We start from the raw sequence: 22,719 nt of genomic DNA on the forward strand, positions 1-22,719 counted from the left end.
TCAACATGATTTAGTTTTTATTTTATCGTCAGCTTATTCATACAAAAATAGGAACCTTTGTGGGAAAAACATACAAGGTTTAGAGGAAAGTAAAAGACAAAAGACTAGAGATATAAATAGACCCTCATCTAACAGCGGAAACATGTGAGATGCAGCTGAATGCTGTAATTTTTGTTAAGCTCCAGAGATAAATACATCACATTAGATACATTAGAAGGGATGTGAAATAAGGAAGCAGAGTTGTGAATCTTCTTCATGCAGAGGATGAAATTTCCTCATTGGGCTCTGAAAGAGAAAAACACACAGATGAGCAAACTTCCTGTTGAGTGTGGGAGTTTTTTTCTTAACTGGTAAATATTTTATATAAGCAGCTTTTTGTCTGCTAGTAGAAAAGTTTCACGTTACTATGGTTGACATTTAAAAGTGGAATTAAAATGCTAAAGGATAACGTTTGAATAAAGTTTGTTGAATAACATATTTTAGCTGGAAGTTGAAATATTTTAAATAACTTCTTATATTTGGAAGAGATAAATAAGACGCTCTGCTTCCCCCTCATGCTTCATTCTAATGTTTTATCTCTGTAGTTATGCTCTGCAAAAACATGAAATCTTAATCCAACTACTTTTGGTGTAGTTTCTAGTGAAAATATCTTAATACACTTGAAATAAGACAAAACTAATCTAAAACTCACTTTTCAGCAAGATATAGGAGCTTGTTTTCAGTCAATAATTGGGTCTCTGTCTCTTTAAAAACTCCTGTTCTTTCTGAAGCTCCGCCTTCAGGAAGTCATCCCAACATGGTTCCTCTATTAACCCTTTAAACATTTTTACCAGCATTTCACTGGGAAGTACCACAACAGATGAGCAGTTCCACCAGGTGTTTGCTAATTGCTGCTGGCTAGTCTGAAGGAGCTGAGAGGGGGCGGAGCTGCGCCTCGAAGGCGGAGCTAAGTTCACCCAGGTGTTTTGAACAGCTGAATGGTTGCCATGGAGACTAAAGGATTTCTCAAACATGCATGAAAGAATCAAGGCAACACTCCGGGAATGTTTTTGATGACATAATAATATTATAATATGATGCAAAGCTCAAAAAAGTAAATTTTACGTAGCACTGCCCCTTTAAATGAAAGGTGCACTACTGAGGGTCTCACCTGTCCACGTCCGGTAAACAGGAATCTTGAGTGCCGGGTGTGTGATCTCCACACACACTCTCAGACGTTCCCTCTCGCCATCTCTCAGACCCATCCTCAGGTTGACTTTGTTGATGTGAAGCGCGCCGGCGGCGCCCGCCATTTTCTTATCGCTGTCCTCTTCGTCCTCCTCTGACTCGGATATTGTCTCCTCATCTATGTATTCTATGCCTTCAGTGTCGGGGTCTGTGACAGCAGCTTTTGTTTCTGAAAGAAGAATTACATATCTGAAAAGGTGACTCAATTACTGAACTGATCACAACATCAATTATTTAATATTTAAAAATTACATAACCAGATGGACCACAATATAAAATTGTGTGAAAATTTTGATTTTTTAAAGGTCAAAAAGAAAAGAGCCCTGCTTAATGATTTTATTACATTGGGTTATAATTGTACATTTATGAAAGTATACTATATTTCTAATATAGCTTAATTATTTTATTACATAAAGTGTTATGATTGTGCATTTATGTAACTGTTTTTGCAATAAACGTTTTGTTTACGATGTGAGCCCAAGAAGAGTAGCCATTGTTTGTCATTGAGAAATAGGGATCCAAATGAACAAACAAAATGAAAATTAGTCATATTAACAACACAATTAAAGTTTCACAAGTTATAAAACTTATGAAAACTGCAGGTTCATGTCTGGTGAATTTTTGGTTAAAACAAACTTGTTTTTCATTCAGTGAAGATTCTCACAGTGAGTCGATTATCCAGAAATTTCACTGAAGAAAGAGCAGCGATACTTCACAATAAAAATACTCAAATAAAAATAAGTAATAAGTACAGCTTATTAAAGATACTCATAAAAAAAGTTTTTATGGGTATTAAAAAAAATAATCTAATCTAATTAGCCCGTCTTTTTGTGTGTGCCAAAATCGAATTTGGCAAATAAATAAAATTAATTAAAAAATAATAAATAAAATCTAAATAAATAAATAATAAAATCATGCAAAACATGACCAGGCTATTGTATTAGGATGGTGATATCATATAATAGACATTTACTTATTGCGTGGCCATTCTTGCGTCTCTCCGGTTTGTCCGGTGTTCTCTGCAGGTTCGCGGACTCCTCCAGGGCGCAGACACTTTTCAGTTCTCTCTGTCCGTCTTCTCCGATCTCCTCTGTCTCACTGGACACTAACGGAGAGAAAGTCGGTCCCCCCGCGGACCAGAGTAGCTTGGCCTTGGGGTGACCTCCCTTCAGCAGGATGGAGAACACGCCGACGCCTTCGCTGCTCCAACAAACGGAAATTGACGGCGGAATGGTCGGGGAAGCTAAAGAAAACGGAAGGAAGTCGTCAAATGTTAAGCCTGAATCAGGACTTTACGCTACGTTCACACAGCAAGTCATCATGCTGATAATTCCGTTCATGCTACTAATTAAACACTACAGCAACGAGATTTCTGTATAAATGGCTAACGGCCCTAAAGCAACCCGCATTCGCAGAAGAAGAACGTTGACGTCACACAGCAGTGCTTTGTTTACGGAAGTAATAGTGGATTGAGCCGTTTTGGATCGATTTTAAAGTTTATTCAGCAATGAGAGCCGATAGTATTGTTGTCACATGATAATAAAAAGAAAGATTAATTGATAGCGATGGCTTTTTGTGGAGCATTTACTGTAATTTATGCAGGAAAGTTTGCTTGGATGTGTAGTCAGAGCCAGGGACTGCGATTGATAAATTCATAACCATAATTTTCAGTCATTGTTTACGTCCTGATTTACAGCGTCTAGTCTCTTCTGGTCCAGAATTAAGACACATGTTTCACCTCAATCACGTACAATTCGGATAAAATACAACATGATTTTCCAGACTGCAGAAGCGGTGAAAATACTGTAATATCCGAATTACTACAAATGGAAATCGAACAGATCTGTTTTTGTTTTTTTTTTTGCTGAAAAGGTTGGAATTGTGTGACAGAATATTAGGGAATTAAATAATAAATAAAGAAGGCAGGTACTGTTCTGGGAAAACTGCCTCTGGAGATGATAATGGAAATGATTTTACATGAAATCAAGAAAACCATGAACAAACCTGACCATCCTCTCCATGAGGCTGTCTTAGAAAAACTGAGTGCTATAGTCAAAAGCTTCTTCAGATTTGCTGTAAGACAGACCTCTACGGGAGATCTTTCCTGCCAACAGTCCTAACTCTGAAGAATTTTTAATTAAAATGAGTTACAACATTTAATTCCCTTTGGGATCAATAAAGTATTTTTGAATGTGAAAGAAATGATCAAATAAATAAAATTATGACAAAAAAGTGAACATTACAAGAATAAAGTCATAGTATTACAAAATTAAAGTTGTAGCAATAAGGAGAACAGTCATAATATTACGGTTTGATTCTCATGACTTTATTTTCCTAATAATTCTCATATTATTGATACGTTGTTGCTCATATGACTTTATTCTGATAAAACTATCACTTTATTCCCTTAAAAACTTTTTACTCATAATTTAATTTGTTTTTTATTTTTCTTAGTTTGGTTCAAATACTCTGTCGTATAATTAAGTCATTCAGACTGCAGTGATGAAGTTGGTTAAAGGTCGCATTTGGGCAAAAAATACGGATTTGAGTCACATTTGTTAATGTGTGTTAATATGGCCTTAATAACTGTAAATGTTAATATTTCCCACCATTGTCTCCGTTTCTCCAGTGTCTCTCTATCGGCTCCTTTAGGGAACAATGCTGGACTCTGCAGGTAATGCCGCCTCCTCTGTCCTTTTTCTCCTGCAGGATTGGTTTCCTCTTCAGAGTCGCTGTGGCCCTGAAGAGCCTGGGCTCAGTTTGTATGGGGCCCCACAGCTCTCCTCCCTCTATCACCTCCTCTTCTCTGTCATCCTCCTCTCCATCTCCGAGCTTCAGCCACGTGACTGAAATGTTCGGAGGGTAGAAATCTGTGATCTCACATCCCAGAGTGAAGCTCGGATCCGAGGCATGAGTGAAGCTGACAACATCAGACACGCACGGCCTTTTGATGAAGCCTGAAAGGAAATAAATGTGGCAGAAATGTGACGTATGTTACAGGTAAAGTTTCTTTTTATCAGCTGTGTTTCCATTACAAATGTGCGCAAACTTTTGTCAATATTCTGCTGATGCCGAAAAAAACCCTGTAATTTTGCAATTTCTGTGTGTCCATTAAATGGGAAATTAAATTAAAATCACATGCGAATAAGCTTGTTTATAAGCCATTAAAATAGGTGTAAACAGTTACATGAGAAATATTCATAATTCAGGCATGGTGCTCATCATCCATCAGCCAATAAGAGGAGATGTCGGTGTCTTATTTCGTAAGGGCTGTGCTAATAAAAAAAATTATGAAAATAAAGTCATAATATTTCAAGAATAAATTCATAATATTACAAGACTAAAGTTGTAATTTTATTACTTTATTCTTATAATATTTTTTTTTCTAAGCGTGGCCCTAACACTCCACCGTGCAAATATCTCAGCACTTTTGAAATAAGACAAAACTAACTTGCAAGTAACTTTTCAGGACAATTTTGAGGAATTTGTAGTTGGTGATTTCACAGAAGAGCTATGGATTCAACATATTTGAATAACAACCAACTTCTTATGAACTGTGACGCTGTGAGAGCTCTGGTGGAATCGGCTCCACATTGTCTGAAAAAACAAAAACAAACCATCGTCCTCGTACCACTTCCTGTCGTCTTTGCAGTTTCCGGCAGTAGTAACATCCGGTTGTTGATCACGTGATTCATGTGATGAGAAAAAAGTCTTTCGATATGGTTCTAGCACAAAAACGTTTTACGGCAAAACATGAGTTTTGTCAAAATTGGCGTGTTTCTATTAAGTTCTTTTTTTTCTCGTAATTTCAGTTTGCACAATTTTTTGGTAAATGGAAACGCAGCTCGTTGTCTGTTGTGGGCACCTCTGGTCTCGCGGGTGATTGGTTGCTTCAGGGCGACGTGGTGCACGCTCACCCACACCTTGGTGGCGCCCTTCTCCACCTCGCGGCGAGGAAGTTTGCACTGACTGAAGGCGGAGAAGAAGCCCTCTGAATTGGGCCGAGGCGACGAAGAGGCCTTGGAAGCCACGGGGCTGAGCTCCCCGCCCTGACAGAACCAGCGGAAGGTAATGACATCCGGATGGAAATGTGTTGCCCCCACTGTCATGTTGATGACATCTGAAAGAAAAGGATGCAGCTTTGACAACACGGGAGACTAACACACTGGATGCTACATTTAATACACAAACCTGAATGCGTTTTAGTGGGACTGGCAGGCAAACACAAAGTGGGACATGATTCATATTTTCACTCAAGTGAAAGTACAAAGTAGCCATCCAAGAAATTACTCAAGTAAGAGTAAAAAAGTATTTAGTAAAAAGGAAACTCAAGTACTGAGTAAGTGATCAAAACATCAATCACTTAATATTTAAAAATTACATAATCAAACAGAGCAAAATATGGAAATTTTGGTATTTTAAAGACCAAAATGAAAATATAAGTCTCCTAATTACGAAACAAAATCAGGCAAAATTTATATTTTTCCAAATCAATGTATTTTAATATTAAAATCATGACACTTTAACAAAAACTGCAGGTGTGTGTCTGGTGAATTTTTGGTTGCAGCATGTTTGTTCTTTATTCAGTGAAGTTACTCACATTACATTTTACTCAAGTAAGAGTAGCGATAAATTACTCGTGAACGTAAAAAGTACATTATAATAAAAACTAAGTAAATGTAAACAGCTACTCTGGGTGCCATGTATCGGTTTTGATCAGCTTCCTTGTCTGTGCTAAAAGCATTCCCACAGCATAATACTGCTGAAAATTGATGTTTACTGACTCAGTCTTGTGGTCTAAACTCACTACTCCCAATGAAGTTTGTGGTGTTAATGTCAACGGATGTGGAGAATTTTTTACATGAGGATTTTATTTACCTGGATTATTTTCTGTCTCTGCCAGCTGTATTTCAGACACCTCTGGAGCAGCTGCGTACAAAAAAAAAAGTATTGTTACAAACAGATTATAAAGAAAAATTAAACGTATTTGAAGAGAAAAAACAGGATTTCTTACAGAGAATAGTAAACCTCTCCGACACTCTTTCCTCCACAATCTTGTCCTTGCCCACATAGGACACCTGACATTTAAACACAGCGCCCTTGTGCAGAGAAATCCGCGGGACAAAGGTGAGAGCGGAAACCAGCTGCTGGGTCCCCTTCCCGGAGGAGAGGACCGGCCCCTGCGTGTGCAGCTTGTAGTACCCCATCTCGCCTCCGGGGGTCAGCAGAGGACCTTTCTCTGAAGCTGGGGAGGTGAGAGTTAGACCGAAGGGCAGGTGGATGGTGGTTAGCGGAGTGTAAAGGCAGTTAAAGTTAGACCTGGAAGTTCCTATTTGCATGTAATGTTGTCAGGCGGGAGGATTATGGAGACGTTGATGAGAAAACATTACAAGTTAGATGCGCAAATATTTCACCATCACTTATTTAAAAGTTGTTGCACTGCAAAAACACAAAATCTTACCAAGTGTTTTTGGTCTGGTTTCTAGTGCAAATATATGACGCAGTACTAGGGCTATACTAATAAAAATCAATAAAGTAAAATTATGAGAATAAAGTTATAAAACCACAAGAACAAAGTAACGTTATGAGAAAAATAGTATAAAATATTACAAGAATGAAGTTGTTTGAGAATAAAGTTATACTATTCAATGACTTGAAATACAACAACTTTATTCTCATATTGTTTCGGTTTCATTCTTGTACGAGTTTATTCTATTATGACTTTATTCTTGTAATTTTACAACTTTTTCCTCGTAATCTTATAACACTATTCTAGTAATTTTACAATCTTATTCGTGTAATTCTATGACTACTTTTTTGTAAGTTTATGACTTTATTCTTGTAATTTTATGGACTTTCTTCCATGTAATTTTATTAGTACTTGAAACAAGACCAAACTAACTCACAAGAAACTTTTCTTCAATAAACAGGAGCTTGAAATATCTTGTTGCACTGGCAGATTATTTCACTTATAACTACTAGTTTTTAATCAATATTAAGGAATTGCTAACTTGAAACAAGCTCCTATAATTTGCTGAAAAGTTACTTGTAAGTTTTGTTTTATCTCAAGTGTACTAAGATATTTGCAGTAGAAACTAAACCGTTTGGAGTGCTGGATGATGCAGAAATGGTCTGATATTTCTTCTCTCTAGAATCCCAGATCAACCTTTTGACCTGCACTCATCCTTTTTCCTGTTAATCTAAAATGCACAACATTTTGCTTACATTTTTTTCACTTTTCTTGTATTTGCACTAAGAAAAAAACAAATTCATTCCTGCTATTCAATCCAAGTTTAGCTCAGTTTGATGAAACCTGCTGCGTCTGAAGTGTCCCAACCTGTGAGCGAGGTGTCATTGATGGCGGTGTCGTTGAGGAACCACCTGGTCTGGACCCGGTCCACGCGCCGGCCCTCGATGCTCACGCTCACCCGCCCCTTTTGGCCGACGATGACGTGCGGCGGCAGGATGATTCCTGACACAGTGAGCGACTTCTGTTTCTCTGTGGAAATGAGAGCGTTAAAAAAAACCAGTTCCTTCATCTGGCCTTCCCGTAAATTTGACCTCTAACCCAGTGGCGTCCAAACGTTTTGCATTGTGGGCCAAAATAATTTTATTATGGGTTTTCCAGCCACATGATAATTACTTGATTATTATTGCACAATTAAGTTATTTTATTATGCAACACAAATCTGGAAAAAACTTCCAGAAAACTGAAAAACAGCTGAAACACTGAGCTCTAAATGTTTTCATTTTTAAACTGGCCTGTTTAGGATGTGGTGGGTCACAGCAGCTCTAACAGCAGCTTCGTGACATTTCCTGAGTGAACATGTGAACACGCTGCTGCAGCGGTGCAAAAGGGATTTAAGCTGTCATTTACTGAATAAAAAAAATAAATTCTCCCTCATTTTGAAGCATTTTTGTTATACTTTAAAAGAGATATATTCTCATAAAGTAAAGTAAATCTGTTATTTTTTTTTAAATATTTTGTGGGCTAAATAAAGACAACAAATGACTGATCTAAAAATATGTTTAGTTTTTGCAGAAAATGTGATTATAATACTCTTTTTTACCATTTTGTGTTTTTGTTCTAATATTTCTGGTAATGTGAGACATATTGTTGTTAAAATCCATGAAAATAGAAAATAAATCGTCAACTCTCTTCCTACACTGCAAAAACAGAATATCTTACTAATTATTTTTGGTTGAGAATAATGTAAATATGAAAAAAGTTTAAGTTCCACCAGCAGATTATTTCACTTATAATTTGGATAAAATATGTTGGTTTAAGTAAAATAATCTGCTAATTTAACCAAAACTTTGTCATCAATTTTACGGAATTAGTGACTTAAAACAATCTTCTACATGTGGTGGGATGTTGTTCCACCCTCCCCCACTCTGTGCACCGGGCATCGTTGAATGCCTTTGTAGTTGGGCGGGCCGCTGCAGGGTGCGTGCGTCTTTGTTTCTCTCACTGTTGCTACGGTCGGCGGCTACATGTCGGCTTGTGTGTTTGGTCGACTCGTCTGCAATCGTAAGTGCCAGTTTTGCTATCCGTGGTTGAGATCATGGTTGGTTTTTGGGTGCTACACCTATCGTGCGTTTCTGCAGTGTTGCTCTGATGGCATTGCCGGCTGCAGCTGGGGGTTGCTGTGGCGTGCGGCTTCCGTCTGGTCCTCATCTGCTGACCCGCTTCCTCCCGGGTTAGGCTGTGTTTCCACCCCTGGGTAAACTACCTGCTATTTAGCTTTTGATTTATTTAATCTGGATACACCGTTAATGGGTTTTCTGTTTCAGGCAACTGATTGTGTTTGGAGCTGCAGCGCTTTGGACGCTCTGCTGTCTTGTCTTGCCGTTGTTTGTTTGGGCCGCTCTCAACTAAACCTGTTGCGGATTGGGCAGGCTGTATGGGTGGGGCATTATTCCTCTGCATCGAAGGGCATTTGGAAGCGGATGACGACAACGATTTTTTCCATTGTTTGAAGTGTTTTCTTTTATAGTTTTTGTTTGATTTACTCATTTCTTTTGCATTGCATGTTTTCTTTTTGTTTTTACTACTTTCTTTTGTATTGCATGTTTGTTTATTTAGTTTGGAATCATTTAACTTGTCCGTCCTGTACCTTATGTGTTCCTTTTGTTCCAGGGACCGAGTAGTAGGACCGAAGCCTAATTTTTAACAAGAGAATTGTTTTAAGGAAAATTGTTTAATAAAATATTGTGCACTGTTAAATCTGTGTTTGGATGCATCTTGTTACTTTTAAAAAGATGCCCACCTGCTGGTCACATACATGATGCTGAAAATGACTTGTAAGTTAGTTCTGTCTTATTTCAAGATATTTGCATTTGAAACTAGAAATTAATACATTGTAAGATGTTGTGTTTTTGCAGTGCCTGATTGTGTGCCTTACCTTTTAGAAGATAAACTCATGCATTATTTGTTTTACCCAGTTTTTAAAACGTTTTAGCCTTAAAAAGGCATCACATAATGATATAGTACTCACCAAGTCCATAATGTGCCACTCAAAACGGACCTTTAACAGTTTTTACATTTCATCATGAGGTAACCATAAACACTTAAAAAAACTTTTCTGTGGTAAACCAACACAAAGTTGTACTTGATTGTGATGCAGATTGGACAGGATACATGCAAACTGATATGTTCTTATATAATTGCCTCATGAGTTTTCAGACTGACATCCTTCAGTCAGGCTCAGTCAGACTGACTTGAAAAAGCCTGTAAACACCAATTTTTAAGTCTTTCCATAGATTCTCAACTCAATATAGGTCTGGACTCTGACTAGGACATCCTAACACATGAATATGCTTCAATCTAAACCATCCTATCATGTCTCTAGCTGTTTAGGGTTGTATCTGTATTTAGCCCTTCCATAAATGTCAGATTTGTGCTGCACATATTACCTATCCACTCATTCTCCCACCTGAGCTGTGAATCTCTGCAGCTCCTCCAGAGTCACCAACAAGTGGTTTCTAGATGATATGTCAACAAAAAAACTCTCAAAACGTTCTGGAGTTCAGATTGGGTTGCCTGGTAACAGGCCTTGGCTTTGCTGGGGTTGCTAGGTAACGGCACAGTTGAATGTGACTTAACAGTCGGGAGGTTTTTGAAACAAAAAAACATTAAGTTATTGCCAATAAAACAGCTGGATGCTTTTTTTTTAAGTACTTGGGTTGTTTTTAGAAGCAGCAGAGACAAATGAAAGAACAAAAAACTGAAAAATTATCATTTTGAGTAACAGAACCCCTTTAAACTTTCTGCATCTCAGGCTCTGACTCACCGTCTCTCCTCCTCCAGGAAAAGCCGAAGCAAAGCAGGAAGACCAACACAATGGAGATACACATCATGGCCACGGATGCTTTGGCTGACTTTGTCAACACAGGAGCTTCATCTGGCAGAGGGAAAAAGAAGGAAAAACTTAATGAAGAAGAACAAAAACATCAAAAACTAAAATACACTTTAAAAGAATCCACATTTCAAGCAGCTCAAGATACCAGAAGAAGATATTTTATTTAATCTGGATGCTACAGATATGAGAGAGCATTTCCAAGCTCAGAGATTCTCAGAAAAAAAACTATCACATTTTAAAAATATTGTCTTAGAATCCACAAAAATAGAAAATAAATTATTTACTGTCTTCCTACACTGCAAAACACAAAATCTTAGCAAATATTTTGTCTAGTTTTTCGTGCAAATATCTCAGTACACTTGAAATAAGACAAAACTGGATTCAAAGTAACTTTTCAGCATTAGTTTAAGTAATATGTGAAAGTAGAAAAAAATACTAATTTCACTAGGAGATTTTTTCACTTATAATGTGTGAAAATGTCTTTTTATGAGATTTACTCAAAACAAGCTGCTATATTTTCCTGAAAAGTTATTTGTAAGTTAGTTTTATCATATTTCAAGAGTACTAAGATATTTGCAGTTAGAACTAGACTAAAGCGACTTGGTAAGACTTTGTGTTTTTGCAGTGTAGACCAGCATGTTGAGCTTTTACCCTGAGGGTCCAGCTTGTCCAGGTCTGCTGACGTTCTGGTCGGATCCACCGCCCCCGGTTGGTTCACTGCACACTCCACCGTGCCGCGCCTGCGCCTCTGCTCCGGGCTCAACGTGAAATACCGCCTGGTGCTGTAGGTCCGGTCCGGGTTCTGATCCGTGGCCGGGGGGTCCGGGAGCGCCGTGCCGTTCTGGAACCAGGACACGGACACGTCCTCTGGGTAGAAACGCTCCACATCGCAGTAAAGAGTAAGAGGAGCGTTGGTGGAGCGAGTCTGAACAACGGACAATCTGACAGAAGGGAGATCTGAGAAGACAAGCAAGAATAATCTTCAGACTCAAATTAATTTAAATCAGATGCAGCGGTGTAATAAGGCTATTGTGGGTAAAAGAAATTATGCCAAAAAACTAAAAAATGTAGAATTATCTCAGAAATTTTCTAGAAAAAAGTTTATAATTTCTGAGGTCTAAAAGTTCAAAAGTTGCAAGAAAAAAGAAAACACATATGATTTTAGATTAATCTAAAAAAGTATTTAAAAAGTTTAAAAGTAAAAAGTTTTAGAAATTTTGAGATTAATCTAAAAAAAAAATTCTAGGAAAAACCTGAAAATCTCTTAAGTTTAAAATGATGGCAAATTTCAACTTTTGAAAATTTTGACTTTCCAAAGTGAGAAATTTTCCAAAAGTAATTTTTTTTTTTTTACTTTTGAAAGTCAAAAATTTCTAAAACATTTTTTTATTCTTCTTCTTTTGGGAGGGCGGGGAGGAATTCTTAACTTTTCAAACTCAGAAATTTAAAAGTTTTTATTTATTTAAAATTTTTAATTTTTGGAGTTCTGAAATTATGTCTGAGATTAATCTAAAAAATTTCAGCGTTTTTCTAGCAAATTTTTTATTTTTTAAACACAGAAATTCTCAAGTTTTTTGTTGAAAATATATAAAACTGTACTGTGATCCTAATACTCTGTCATAATGAGCTTTTTATGCTAAGCCTCAGGCCTCAGAGCATTTTTCTGTTGAAAATAAACTCACGGGTGACACTGAGCCGGAAGTCCAGCTCCTTGGTGCTGCCTCTGTGTGACACCTGGCAGCTAAAGGTCACGTTCTGGTCCTCTTTGGATGGGTAAAAGGTCAGGTTGTTCACCGCCGTGTAGAATCCATCCGGACTCGGCTCGCCTTCCACCTGCAGGGCCGGCTGGATCACTTCTTCTTCTCGGGTCCAGGAGAAAAACACCGGCGGTGGGTAGAAGCCTCTGGCATGGCACTCAAGCTGGCTCTCTTTTTCTAACAGAACCCACTTCTGAGGCACAGAGACTGAAGGGGGCGCTAAAGAGCAGAAACAACAGAGAAAGGAAGCAGACTTTCACAATGGAGCGTTAGGGCCAAGGTATACAGAAAAAAAAAGAGTACATTTCTGTCAAAAAGTTGACATTTTTCCAAAAGTCAACATTTTGGAGCTCAGAATTTTTTTTTTTTGAAAATATGTTAAATTAATCGAAAAATTCTGATTTTTTCCCCCCACAAATTTTCAACTTTTGGAGTTCAGAAATTTCCTCGTTTTTCATGAAAAATTTCTGAGATTAATCTAAAAATTTCTGAGTTATTTCTAGCAAACTTCGACTTTTGGAGCTCAGAAATTCTTTTTTCTTTTAGAAAATTTCTTGATCTCCAAATGTCACATTTTTTCCCTCACTCATTTATTACCAGTAGCTTGAAAATGTAAAAAAATGTTCTGGAAAATTTGACATTTCAGACGCTGGAAAATTTCTGAGTTCTTTCTAGCAAACTTTAGACTTTTGCATATCAAAAATTTCCATGTTGTTTCTAGAAATTTCTGAGGTAAATTTCAAACTTTTGAATTTTTTTCTTACAAATTTATGATTGTTGTAGCTCAGAAAATTCCAATATTTTTCTAGAAAATTTTGGTGCTCTTTTGGCAGAAATGTACTCCTTTCTTCCTAACCACAAAATCTCTAATACGCCGTTGTAGACTTTAAATTTTTGCTTCAGTTTTACAGTATGAATCTATTAGAAACAAGTGAACTATAACATACCTAGAATACTAAATGTAACATTTCTAGAGAACAGGTCTGTAGAGTTGTAGCTGACTGTGCATTTATAAATCCCCTGCAGACTGAAGCTGGCGCTGAGGATGGAGATGGAAAAATCCCCGTTGGTGAAATCGGATGGATCCCAGCTGAATCCCTCCTTTATTTCTTCTTCTGCTCCATCGAAGGAGGCGACAGTCGAGTTTTCTCTCGTCCAGTTGACTCTGATCAGAGAGACGTCCATTTTGTCTCCTGGTGGGGAGAAGCTGCAGCGGAGCGTCGCATTTGTGTTTGGGTTCGCCTCGATTTCATCAGCAGACACTGAAGCAGAGCAAACAGAAGCACATCTCAGTGAAGTTCATTCAAAAAGGAAAACTCATGTCGATAATTTCACAGAGTGATGCGTTTAAGTTGTTAATTTTGTTATAACTTGGAGGTAATGAAACAAAAAATTCAGTTTATCTGAAAGTTTGAATATCACATAAAACAAATAAACAAGAAGAGTAAGTATCTGGAAAGTTAAGTGGAAGGAAAAAGATCCATCAAATTAGAATATTACATAAAACCAATAAAAAAGGAGGTAATTGCTTAAACTGTTGACTGTAGCAGTGACGTGTGGTCAGGGGAGGCAGGTGAGGCAGAGCCTCATCTACCATCATAGAAAAATAATATATAACAATAAAATAATTTATAAAGATATTTTCACCCTATGGTTTGTACTATAAAGTACCTATTTTTCATTTAATTTAAAAATCTGATGATTTCTTTTCTTCAAAATCGCTGAATTTTCGCGTTTTCCCATTCAAATGCTTGCAAGCGAAGTCGGTGAGGCAGCAGCGAGCTGAGCCTAATCTGGAATTGCGCAACCTCTCGCTAACTGCACCGGTTGCCACTCTATGAGCGCATGCTCCTTCTGTCTGTACGTCGCCAATAAAATAGTTAACAACATTCAATGTATGTACTGATTTTCCATAATTTAGCTTATGTATTTAATGTACTGTGTTTTTATTGTCACCAACTGTGTGTGTAACGTGTTTCGTGTGCTGAGGAGCCATCAGAAACGGCAGAGAACAGATTCGAGGTGAGGCAGGCAGTTCTCGTGCCTCACCGCTGGGGGCGCTCATGAACCCAGACACTGTGACTCCACAACTGCAGAGTAAGAGACTGTAACAGCGATCTAGCCATACAGTAGCTGCGCTGATACAGAGAGCGAGAAAGACGTGGTTTTGAGTTGTACTTTAACGGTTTCTCCCTTTGCTGTTAGGCACAGCACGAAATTAATATCTACATGTCAAGTTTGATTGAGATAACGGAATTATTCTGCGGCGGCGGCGCGGCTAAGCATCACATGTTAAAGAATAGTCTTTTTGCCCTCCAGCATTGTACGCATGCGCGAAATTTCCTTATGTAAACAATAACATGCAGGGGGTCTAGATTTGTAAATCCGATTATAATTAAGTCGGTGCTTCACCAGCTATGAACCTCACCGCACGTCACTGGACTGTAGTATCTGAGTATGTTAATGGAAAGTTGAGGGGAAGGATAAAAAATTATAGAAAGTAAGAATATTACACAAAACCAATAACAAGAAGGGTAAGGTGCAAGAGGTCATTACTTAAGAGGTTGGCTGTAGTATCTGAGTATGTTACTGGAAAATTGAGTAGAAGGGAAAAAAAATCCATAAAGTTACAATATTACATAAAACTAATTTAAAGTGATTTAAATAAAATATATTTTATCTAAATATATTTTATTAATGTATAGTCCTTGTCAGTGTAGTTGACAAGGACTACACTGAGACAGTGCAGTCCTTGTCAATATAAAATGTATTTATGTAGCACTTTAAAAACAGGTTTAAAACGGCACCAAAAAACGATAAGAGGTTGGCTATTTGATGAAAAGAAAAGAAATACAAGAAAAAAAAATGTATAATGTTAAAATAAGTATAATAATAATAAGTAAACAAAAACAAAAGACGGTTGGTTGTCCTTTTTGTCCCAGGTAAGATGCTTTTGACGCTCCCTGTGGGTCAGGAGTGGCCCAACTCAAGTAATGTGTGCAGGTTCAGTCCATGTGTGCAGGTTCCTGCATCACCAACTCCAGCTGCGGTCCAGGCCTTTTGGGTCTCCCCAAATCTCCTAAATGTGCTTTTTGTTCCACTTTTATTACAAAGATTCCATTTATCTGCCAAACTTTTTCCTTTCACTCAACTTTCCATCAGTATGCTTAAGTAAATCATCCTGTTCACATTTAGTTTGTCTAACAGTGACCTTTGTGACATAACTTATTTTTCTCAAGTTTGTAATTTTCTAAAATTAAATCACATTGTTTAAAACTAAAATAAAGATTATTTATAATCTTTATTTTAGTTATATATCAGTTTCACATTTAACTTTAATTACTGAAACTAAATTATCTTCTAGATGGTATTCTAGTTGGCTGAGATGCAAATGTTTCTATTTTATTTCATATATTTATTGTAATATTCTCTGCAACAGAAACAGGAAGAAGGAAGCTACAAACTCATAGGAAATTATTTAATTTTCTTCCTGGAATGAAAAACCCGCTGTACATTTGAAAGCAACACTGAATTCAAACAAACATTTTTTAAATCAAATCAGTCTTGGAACCTGGACTTTAACACAAATAGGCCGATTTTTATTTTATTTATTGCTCGTCTCCAGACTCTAGTGTTTTAGTTTCATTCTTTTCCTCTCTAAAGGTAAATCAGTAATCGCAGTATAACCCACTCTCAATGAATCGGTGAAAATATAAAGTCTTCTAATCAGCTTAATTAGTAACCTGCACAATAAATACTTGCATGCAGATACGGCACCAAGTTACACGAAACTTTCCACACTCAAGTGTTTATGTTTCACCTCCAGCAAAGTGTGACAGACAAGCCTTTAGGACTGAACGACGCCTTTTTGTTGCTTATAAGTGCAAATAAGGTGAAGTAGTTTCAACCTCAGCTGCAATCAGTCATTTGAGAAAGTTATTTTCCACACTGAGGCACAACTGGAACTTTTTTTTTATCTTAAGTCAATAATAATTCATGAAAATGTATGAGTTAAACTTACAGATTATTTTACCTACAGCAAGATATTTTCCCAATGTTACAAGTGAAATAATCTGCAAGGGAACTAGAACTGGGTTGCTAGGTAACAGGCTGGGCTTGGCTGGGGTTGCTAGGTAATGGCGCCACTGGAACTAGAACTTTTTCATCAATATAAGGGATTTTTGAATTAAAACCAGCTCTTATTTTCTTGCTGAAAAGTTACTTGTAAGTTTGTTTGGTCTTATTTTGAGTGCACTAAGATATTTACAGTAGAAACTAGACCAGAAATAGTTGGTGATATTTGTATTTTTGCAGTGATTCCGTCTGGGGAGTCATTTGTTTTAAACTGGTGCACTGCAAAAACACAAAAGTACAAAGTGCGAAAAGTAGCTTTGTTCTGGTTTCCAGTGTAAATATCTTACACTTAAAATAAGACAAAACTAACTCACTGGAAACCTTTTTAGCAAGATTGATTTAAGTAAATAACTCCTTTATTTTGGTGGAAAAAGTTCTAGTTCCAGTAGTTTTAATCAATACTATGGAAATTAGAACAAGAACTTTTATCTTGCTGAAAAGTTGCTTATGAATTTTTTTAAATCTTATTTCTTGTGAACTAAGGTATTTGCACTTGAACATAGAACAAAATTACTTGGTAATATTTGTGTAGAACAACCTGTTTTCAGATTCCAATATGTGACCAATTTATTTTTATTTAACATGTTTAGCAAGGCCTCTGGAGGTGAGACAAGCCCACAGCATCATATTTCGCCTACTGTACTTAAAGGTTTTTGTTTCACACCTCACCCACCTGGAGTGTTTTGTTGCTGAAAAGTTCAATCTTGATCTCATTTGACCTAGTTAAAGGCCTACAAAAACTCCTTATGTTAATGTTTGCGATGGTAGGACAGAAAATGTTATTTTTTTAGGAAGATTACTAATGTAACAATACTGTATATTTGAACCAGGAACTAGATTTAAAAACTTAAGATTTATATTTTCTGCAGTGCAGAATAAAGTCAAGTCCTCATCTGGTCTCATGTAATTAAGAATTTAAAAAAATATATTTCTTCATGTAGGATATTTTTTGCTGAACAACTTCTGTCAGATTAAAACTTGCATTTTTCTTAATTTTCTTTTCAGTTAAAGTACTGCAGTACAGTATTCATTTATTTTCCACACCTTTGCTAGGATTTCAAATAAAGGCTGAAGGACCTTTTACCCAAATCAGTTGTATTGTTCTATGTATTGTTTTAGTGAAGATTTTTAAAGAAGCTATATTTTTATTCTTAAAATAATTCGGTTTTAATGTTCTACTTTTCCTGCAGCAGGAAGAGTCGGCCACACTAGACAATCATTTCATAAAAACACAGCAGACATCATGTTTCACCAGGGAATATGTGGATAAAAATTAACATAAAGTCCTAGAAAACATTATTACAGTGATTCACTTAGAGACTCTTTTGAAGACTCTTTTTTTTTTTTTTTTCATTTTTCCTACTTCCTTGTCCTCTGTTTATCAGCATTATCAGATCATAAATAAGTAAATAATGGCAGTACTTAATGCAAAAACTGCAATATCGGTGCTGATACACTGCAAAAACACAAAATTGTACCAAGTAATTTTGGTCTAGTTTCTAGAGCAAATATTTTAGTTCACTTAAAATAAGACAAACTATCTTAAAAGTAACTTTTCAGCAAGATATGGAGGTTTGTGTTAAGTAAATAATTGATTAATACTGTTGAAAAAGTGGTAGTTGGTTTGTTGATTTATGTTCTTATGACATAAAACACTTTGAACTGGACTGTTGCTTAAATGTGCCATGAAAATAAAATTTGATTTGATATAAGAGCAATAATCTGCCAAAGGAACTAGTAATTTATCATCAATATTAAGGAATTATAAACTTAAAACAAACCTCTATATTGTGCTGAAAAGTAACTTTTTAAGTTAGTTTGTCTTATTTGAAGTGCATTAAGATACTTGGACTAGAAACTAGGCCAATAACTCTGGGTAAGATGTTGTGTTTTTGCAGTGTATGCATTGAATTCACATAATTTAAAGAAATAAATCTACATTTTTCTACTTTTTCATCATTATGCATGAATGTACACCACTTTAATATTGCATGATCACAATATTACAAAGCATAAATTCCCTCTGAGAGTTAAAACAGGAAGTAAAACTCTGTTAAACTCTTACAAACGTCCAGTTTGAGCTGGAAACCGCAGATTAAGCCCCGGATTATCCATGCAGGCCTGTTAGTGTAATAACACACAATACTCACCAGGCTTTATGAGAGCCAGGAGCACAGCAAAGACGAGGACTTTACACCGCATGGTCGGGCTTGTCTTCACTGCAGGATCTTATCAACAGGTCCGTTCTGCAGGCTAATGCTTATATAGAGGTCCGAGGTGACAGGGGGCGGGATCGTCCCGAAGGAACAAGAAATATTGTTCCTGGGCCTCACAGGGAGTGAAAGGAGGCTCTTTGATATGTGGACGTTCCTCCAAATAAAGGAGGAAAGAGGGGAAAGATGTGCGGGGAAGCACAAGTGGAGGAAACGGGTCACTTAAAATTCACACGGGCCGGAGTCCAAGGTTTTCTGGGGAGCTGCTTGACATTGGCGCAGCGTTGCCGTGAACAAACGGAGAGTAATCCCCACTGAGCTGGTGTGGGCAAACACTCAGCCGACACTACAGCGCTTTTCTGAGAGAGCAAGAAGTTACATTTAGGAGAGAAAAGGAGATTCTGTTCTCCTTCACAGAGTTTAGTCCCAGCCGTCATGAGGGTTAACGGCTGGAGGAAAGTCTAACTATTCACTTAATTAGATGTTTATCTTGTTTCACTTTGGATATTGAAACTATTAGGGCCATCGTAGATAGAAAACGGAAAAAGGAGGAATACATTTTCATTTATTTTGAGCCCCAACAGTTGAAAATTGGCAGGGATTTTTTTTTAGGTTAAGCTCACATGCTGAAAGTAACATGTAAATTAGTTTTGTCCAGTTTGAAGTGTACTAAGATCTCTGCACTAGAAACTAGATGAAGTTAGCTGGTAACATTTTGTGTTTTTGCAGTGCAGACTGATTCTGAAAGGTTTTAACGGATCCGGCAGGAATTTGGTTTGAGTGCTTGAAATCCAACTCAGATTTCCGGAAAATGCGGATAGTTTATGTAGGCCAGGCTGGTTTTCTTCAAATCACAATTTGATACAATACTTTTTCTTATTTACTCAGGTTATATTTATTCTATATTTGAATATGTTTAACAGTCAAATACTTTTCCGAGCATAACACAGCGTACCTATGTCACAGAGCCGAAGTTTGTGTGAAACAAACACAAGGCTTGAAATGCTTTAGAAAGTGACTAATGTTTGTTCATTTGACTTGTTTGCATACTGTGTTTGAACACTTCCTCTTATTTAATGGAAGATTTTCTCTTTTCTCCTTTGACACCGACTGGCTTTAGTGTGAACGTTTAAAAAGACGAATAACAGGAAGGAGAACTTTCACCTGATGATTTTATGTTTCTACGTTGGTTTGATCTGAACATCAACAAAATCCTTCTTTAGGCCAGAACATAACATCTATTTTCCATGCACACCAATTAAATGTTTTGGCAGACAGGGAAGTAAATAACAAATGTCATGGTGATGGTGCAACTTTGGACAAACGACGTCAGCTTGATTTCAGTTTAATTTTGCTTTTGTTTTTAAATAAAAACTATTTTGGAGAGATTTGACATCAGAGTAGAAGAATCCATCCAAACATCTTCCCATTTCTCATTTAGATCCACAAATTTGTTCAGAGTTCGGATCAAAGGTGATGGTTTAATGTAGATTTATCAGAAAAATCGAGACGCCGAACTAGGCCTGTCACGATAACAAATTTTGCTGGATGATTAATTGTCTAAAAAATTATTGCGATAAACGATAATATTGTTTCAATACCTCTTGACACTGATTTAATGGAAATGACTAATAAATGCACGTGATTTCCTGCCATAGATAGATACACTTTATTTTCAAAAGAACACATGACACTGGAACTGATAAACTAAACAAGCAAAACAACCAAAAACTAAAATAAAATGGATTCTCAGTCTCCATTAACAAAAAACGTACTTGAATAAAAACTAAACAACATAAAGCCAAAGTGGAAATAAATACTGCATTCAACCAGAAGAGTGCAGATTATTAAGTCTGTATACTATATTCCCCTTCAGTAATCACTAGATTTAAATAGAGAAGATGGGCACATGCGACAACCTAATGCAGTAGTTCATACTACACGATTTTTTGCCCCTTTTTCCTCTTGACAATCTTAAATCGTTGACTGATCTAAGATTGTCGCTTGTGGTTTCGTAACCGATCATCCTGCAGTGTGTGGTGTGTTACGGTAGATCGTAGTGACCGCTCCGATCTAAATCAGGGGTTTTTCCCGACTGGGAGCGTTGACCCTGAATGTGACAGGTAGCCAATCAGAAAGCGCGGATTCTCCTCCGTGCTTTCTGTGGGGAAATAACGCAGGAAAATCCCAAACAGCGCAACACGAAGTCCAGCGGACATCGGAGATGATTTGTGGAAACAACATTAATGTTTATTCAATATTTCGTGCAAAGAATATAGAAATAATAAGGAGATGAGTTGGAGCCAAATTGCTACCGCAGTTGATAAACCCAGTAACTTTTCAGCTGATCTTCGTTAATGTGACATAAATAGGTTATAATGATTTTCATTCAGTCAGGACTTTACGCTGACTCTAGCCACATGCATTGCAAAGCATTGATTAATGCCTGATTTTAAAATTAGTTAACTGGACTTGTAGCCATTACTTTGTGCCCATGTGGCTGGACACCACACGGCACGATCGAACCTGATCGAACCGTTATACCTAAGATTTCTGTCGGCTAACGTGTGGTCTCTCAGGTTTAGAAAATGGGCCAACAATCGGCCGTGTAGTGTAAGCTGGACATTAGACTAAGGAAATGAGGAAGGGAGGGTCAGTGGAGAGCACCGGAGCTGAGCCTTTTTTCATTCAGTGTCATCAACAGAAAGAAAAAAAGGCAGGAAGAGACGATTAAGCCGATAATTAAAAGTTAGGGCCACTTTAGACAGAAAAAAGAGAAGTAAATGTCCCCCAAAAAATTCAGACATTTTGAGATTAATTTCAGAAATTTTCAAGAAAAAACAAGAAAATATTTGAGCTCCAACAGCTAAAAATTTAGAAGAAAGCAGAATAGAAAATTTTTAGATTAATCTCACACATTTTCTTGAAAAGACATGGAAATTTCTGAGTTTGGATTTTAGAAAAAAATATTTAGTTTAGAAAAATATAAAAAGCTTAGAATAATTTAAGAAATTTTCTAGAAAATGTTTTGAAAATTTTTGAGTTTGAAAAGTCGAAAGTTTGTTAAAAATTAATTAGAAATGTTGGTGTTAATCTCAAAAAAAGTTATTGAAAAACTTGAATTTTCCAGTTTGAAAAGTCAAAAATTTTCAAACTAAATTTGCATTAAATTTCTGAGCAGAGGCGCAAAAAGTGGGTATGCAGGGTATGCAACGCATAGGGGCGCAGCACCAGAGGGGGCGCCAAAACCCCGTCTGGAGGGGGCGGCGCGCCGATGATGTTTTCCCGTACACTTTTGCGCGCCTTACGCTCCTTCACCTCGCGCACATAACGAGGTAAATGTAGCGCGTTTTACCCTTCACGTATCGTCGCCTCGGGGGGGGGGGGGGGGGGGGGGGGGGTGCTGAGTGAGCGTCGCTCCTTCACCCTGACGTTCTTTCCCTCGGTCGGGGGGAGGGAGGCGCCGATCTATGTTTTCGCATCCACCTGAATAATGTGTAGTTGCACCACTGTTTCTGAGTTTCAAAAGTTGTGTCCCTCAGTGGGGTCGGGAGGTGCTGGTGCCTATCTCCAGCTAACGTTCCGGGCGAGAGGCGGGGTCACCCTGGACAGGTCACCAGTCTGTCTCAGGGCAACACAGAGACAGACAGGACAAACAATCATGCACACACACCCAGGGACAATGTTGCGTTTTCTTGCTCAGTACTCATCTTTAAAATGAATCACACTTCTTTTCGTTAGATAGCTGTGTTCACTTTATTGCTAACGTTCAGCCTTCGGTTAACTTCATCTCTACTTCGCTTGATCGGAACAGTGCTGCCTTTACACAAGAACTCGCACTCACTCCCCCTGGTGGACAACAGCAGTACAACATGCACATAAACAAAGTGACAGGATACAGAACTTTACCTTCAGCTTTACCTTCCAAAGTAAATTAGAAAACATGAACACGTAACACAAAATAACTCAAAGACAAGTTAAGATGAGAACATATTCTAACAGACAATTTGGAGAGGCCAATTAACC

The 22,719-nt window shown here is 37.3% G+C and overlaps 1 protein-coding gene across 2 annotated transcripts; it reads right to left on the reverse strand.

Annotated features, from left to right (window-relative positions):
* LOC103481403 (uncharacterized) lies at positions 1-18,877 on the reverse strand. Of its 2 annotated transcripts, none has more exons than XM_017310848.2 (13): positions 18,631-18,877; positions 13,294-13,608; positions 12,272-12,565; positions 11,241-11,546; positions 10,521-10,631; positions 7,565-7,726; positions 6,242-6,556; positions 6,106-6,156; positions 5,093-5,347; positions 3,837-4,184; positions 2,201-2,470; positions 1,151-1,396; positions 1-285 (listed from the first exon to the last, which is right to left on the reverse strand). In XM_017310848.2, exons 1-13 carry the CDS (start codon positions 18,680-18,682, stop codon positions 254-256), a joined length of 2,757 nt encoding a protein of 918 aa, XP_017166337.2. In that variant the 5' UTR covers positions 18,683-18,877; the 3' UTR covers positions 1-253. The 2 variants fall into 2 exon arrangements, with proteins under 2 accessions (XP_017166337.2, XP_008435031.3); XM_008436809.3 differs by having other exon boundaries at positions 6,242-6,472; positions 18,631-18,875.
* Between the last annotated feature and the right edge of the window lie 3,842 nt (positions 18,878-22,719).

Source organism: Poecilia reticulata, chromosome 19 (assembly GCF_904066995.2).
Source record: "Poecilia reticulata chromosome 19, P_reticulata-male-v2, whole genome shotgun sequence".
Taxonomy (NCBI): domain Eukaryota; kingdom Metazoa; phylum Chordata; class Actinopteri; order Cyprinodontiformes; family Poeciliidae; genus Poecilia; species Poecilia reticulata.

Coding starts and splice junctions, on each gene's coding strand:
- LOC103481403 (XM_017310848.2), bottom strand. CDS start 18,682: ATGCGGTGTAAAGTCCTCGTCTTTGCTGTGCTCCTGGCTCTCATAAAG. Junction 11,547..12,271: donor CTTCCGGCTCAGTGTCACCC/GTGAGTTTATTT, acceptor TTGTCTTCTCAG/ATCTCCCTTCTGTCAGATTG. Junction 4,185..5,092: donor AATCACCCGCGAGACCAGAG/GTGCCCACAACA, acceptor ATTTCCTTTCAG/GCTTCATCAAAAGGCCGTGC.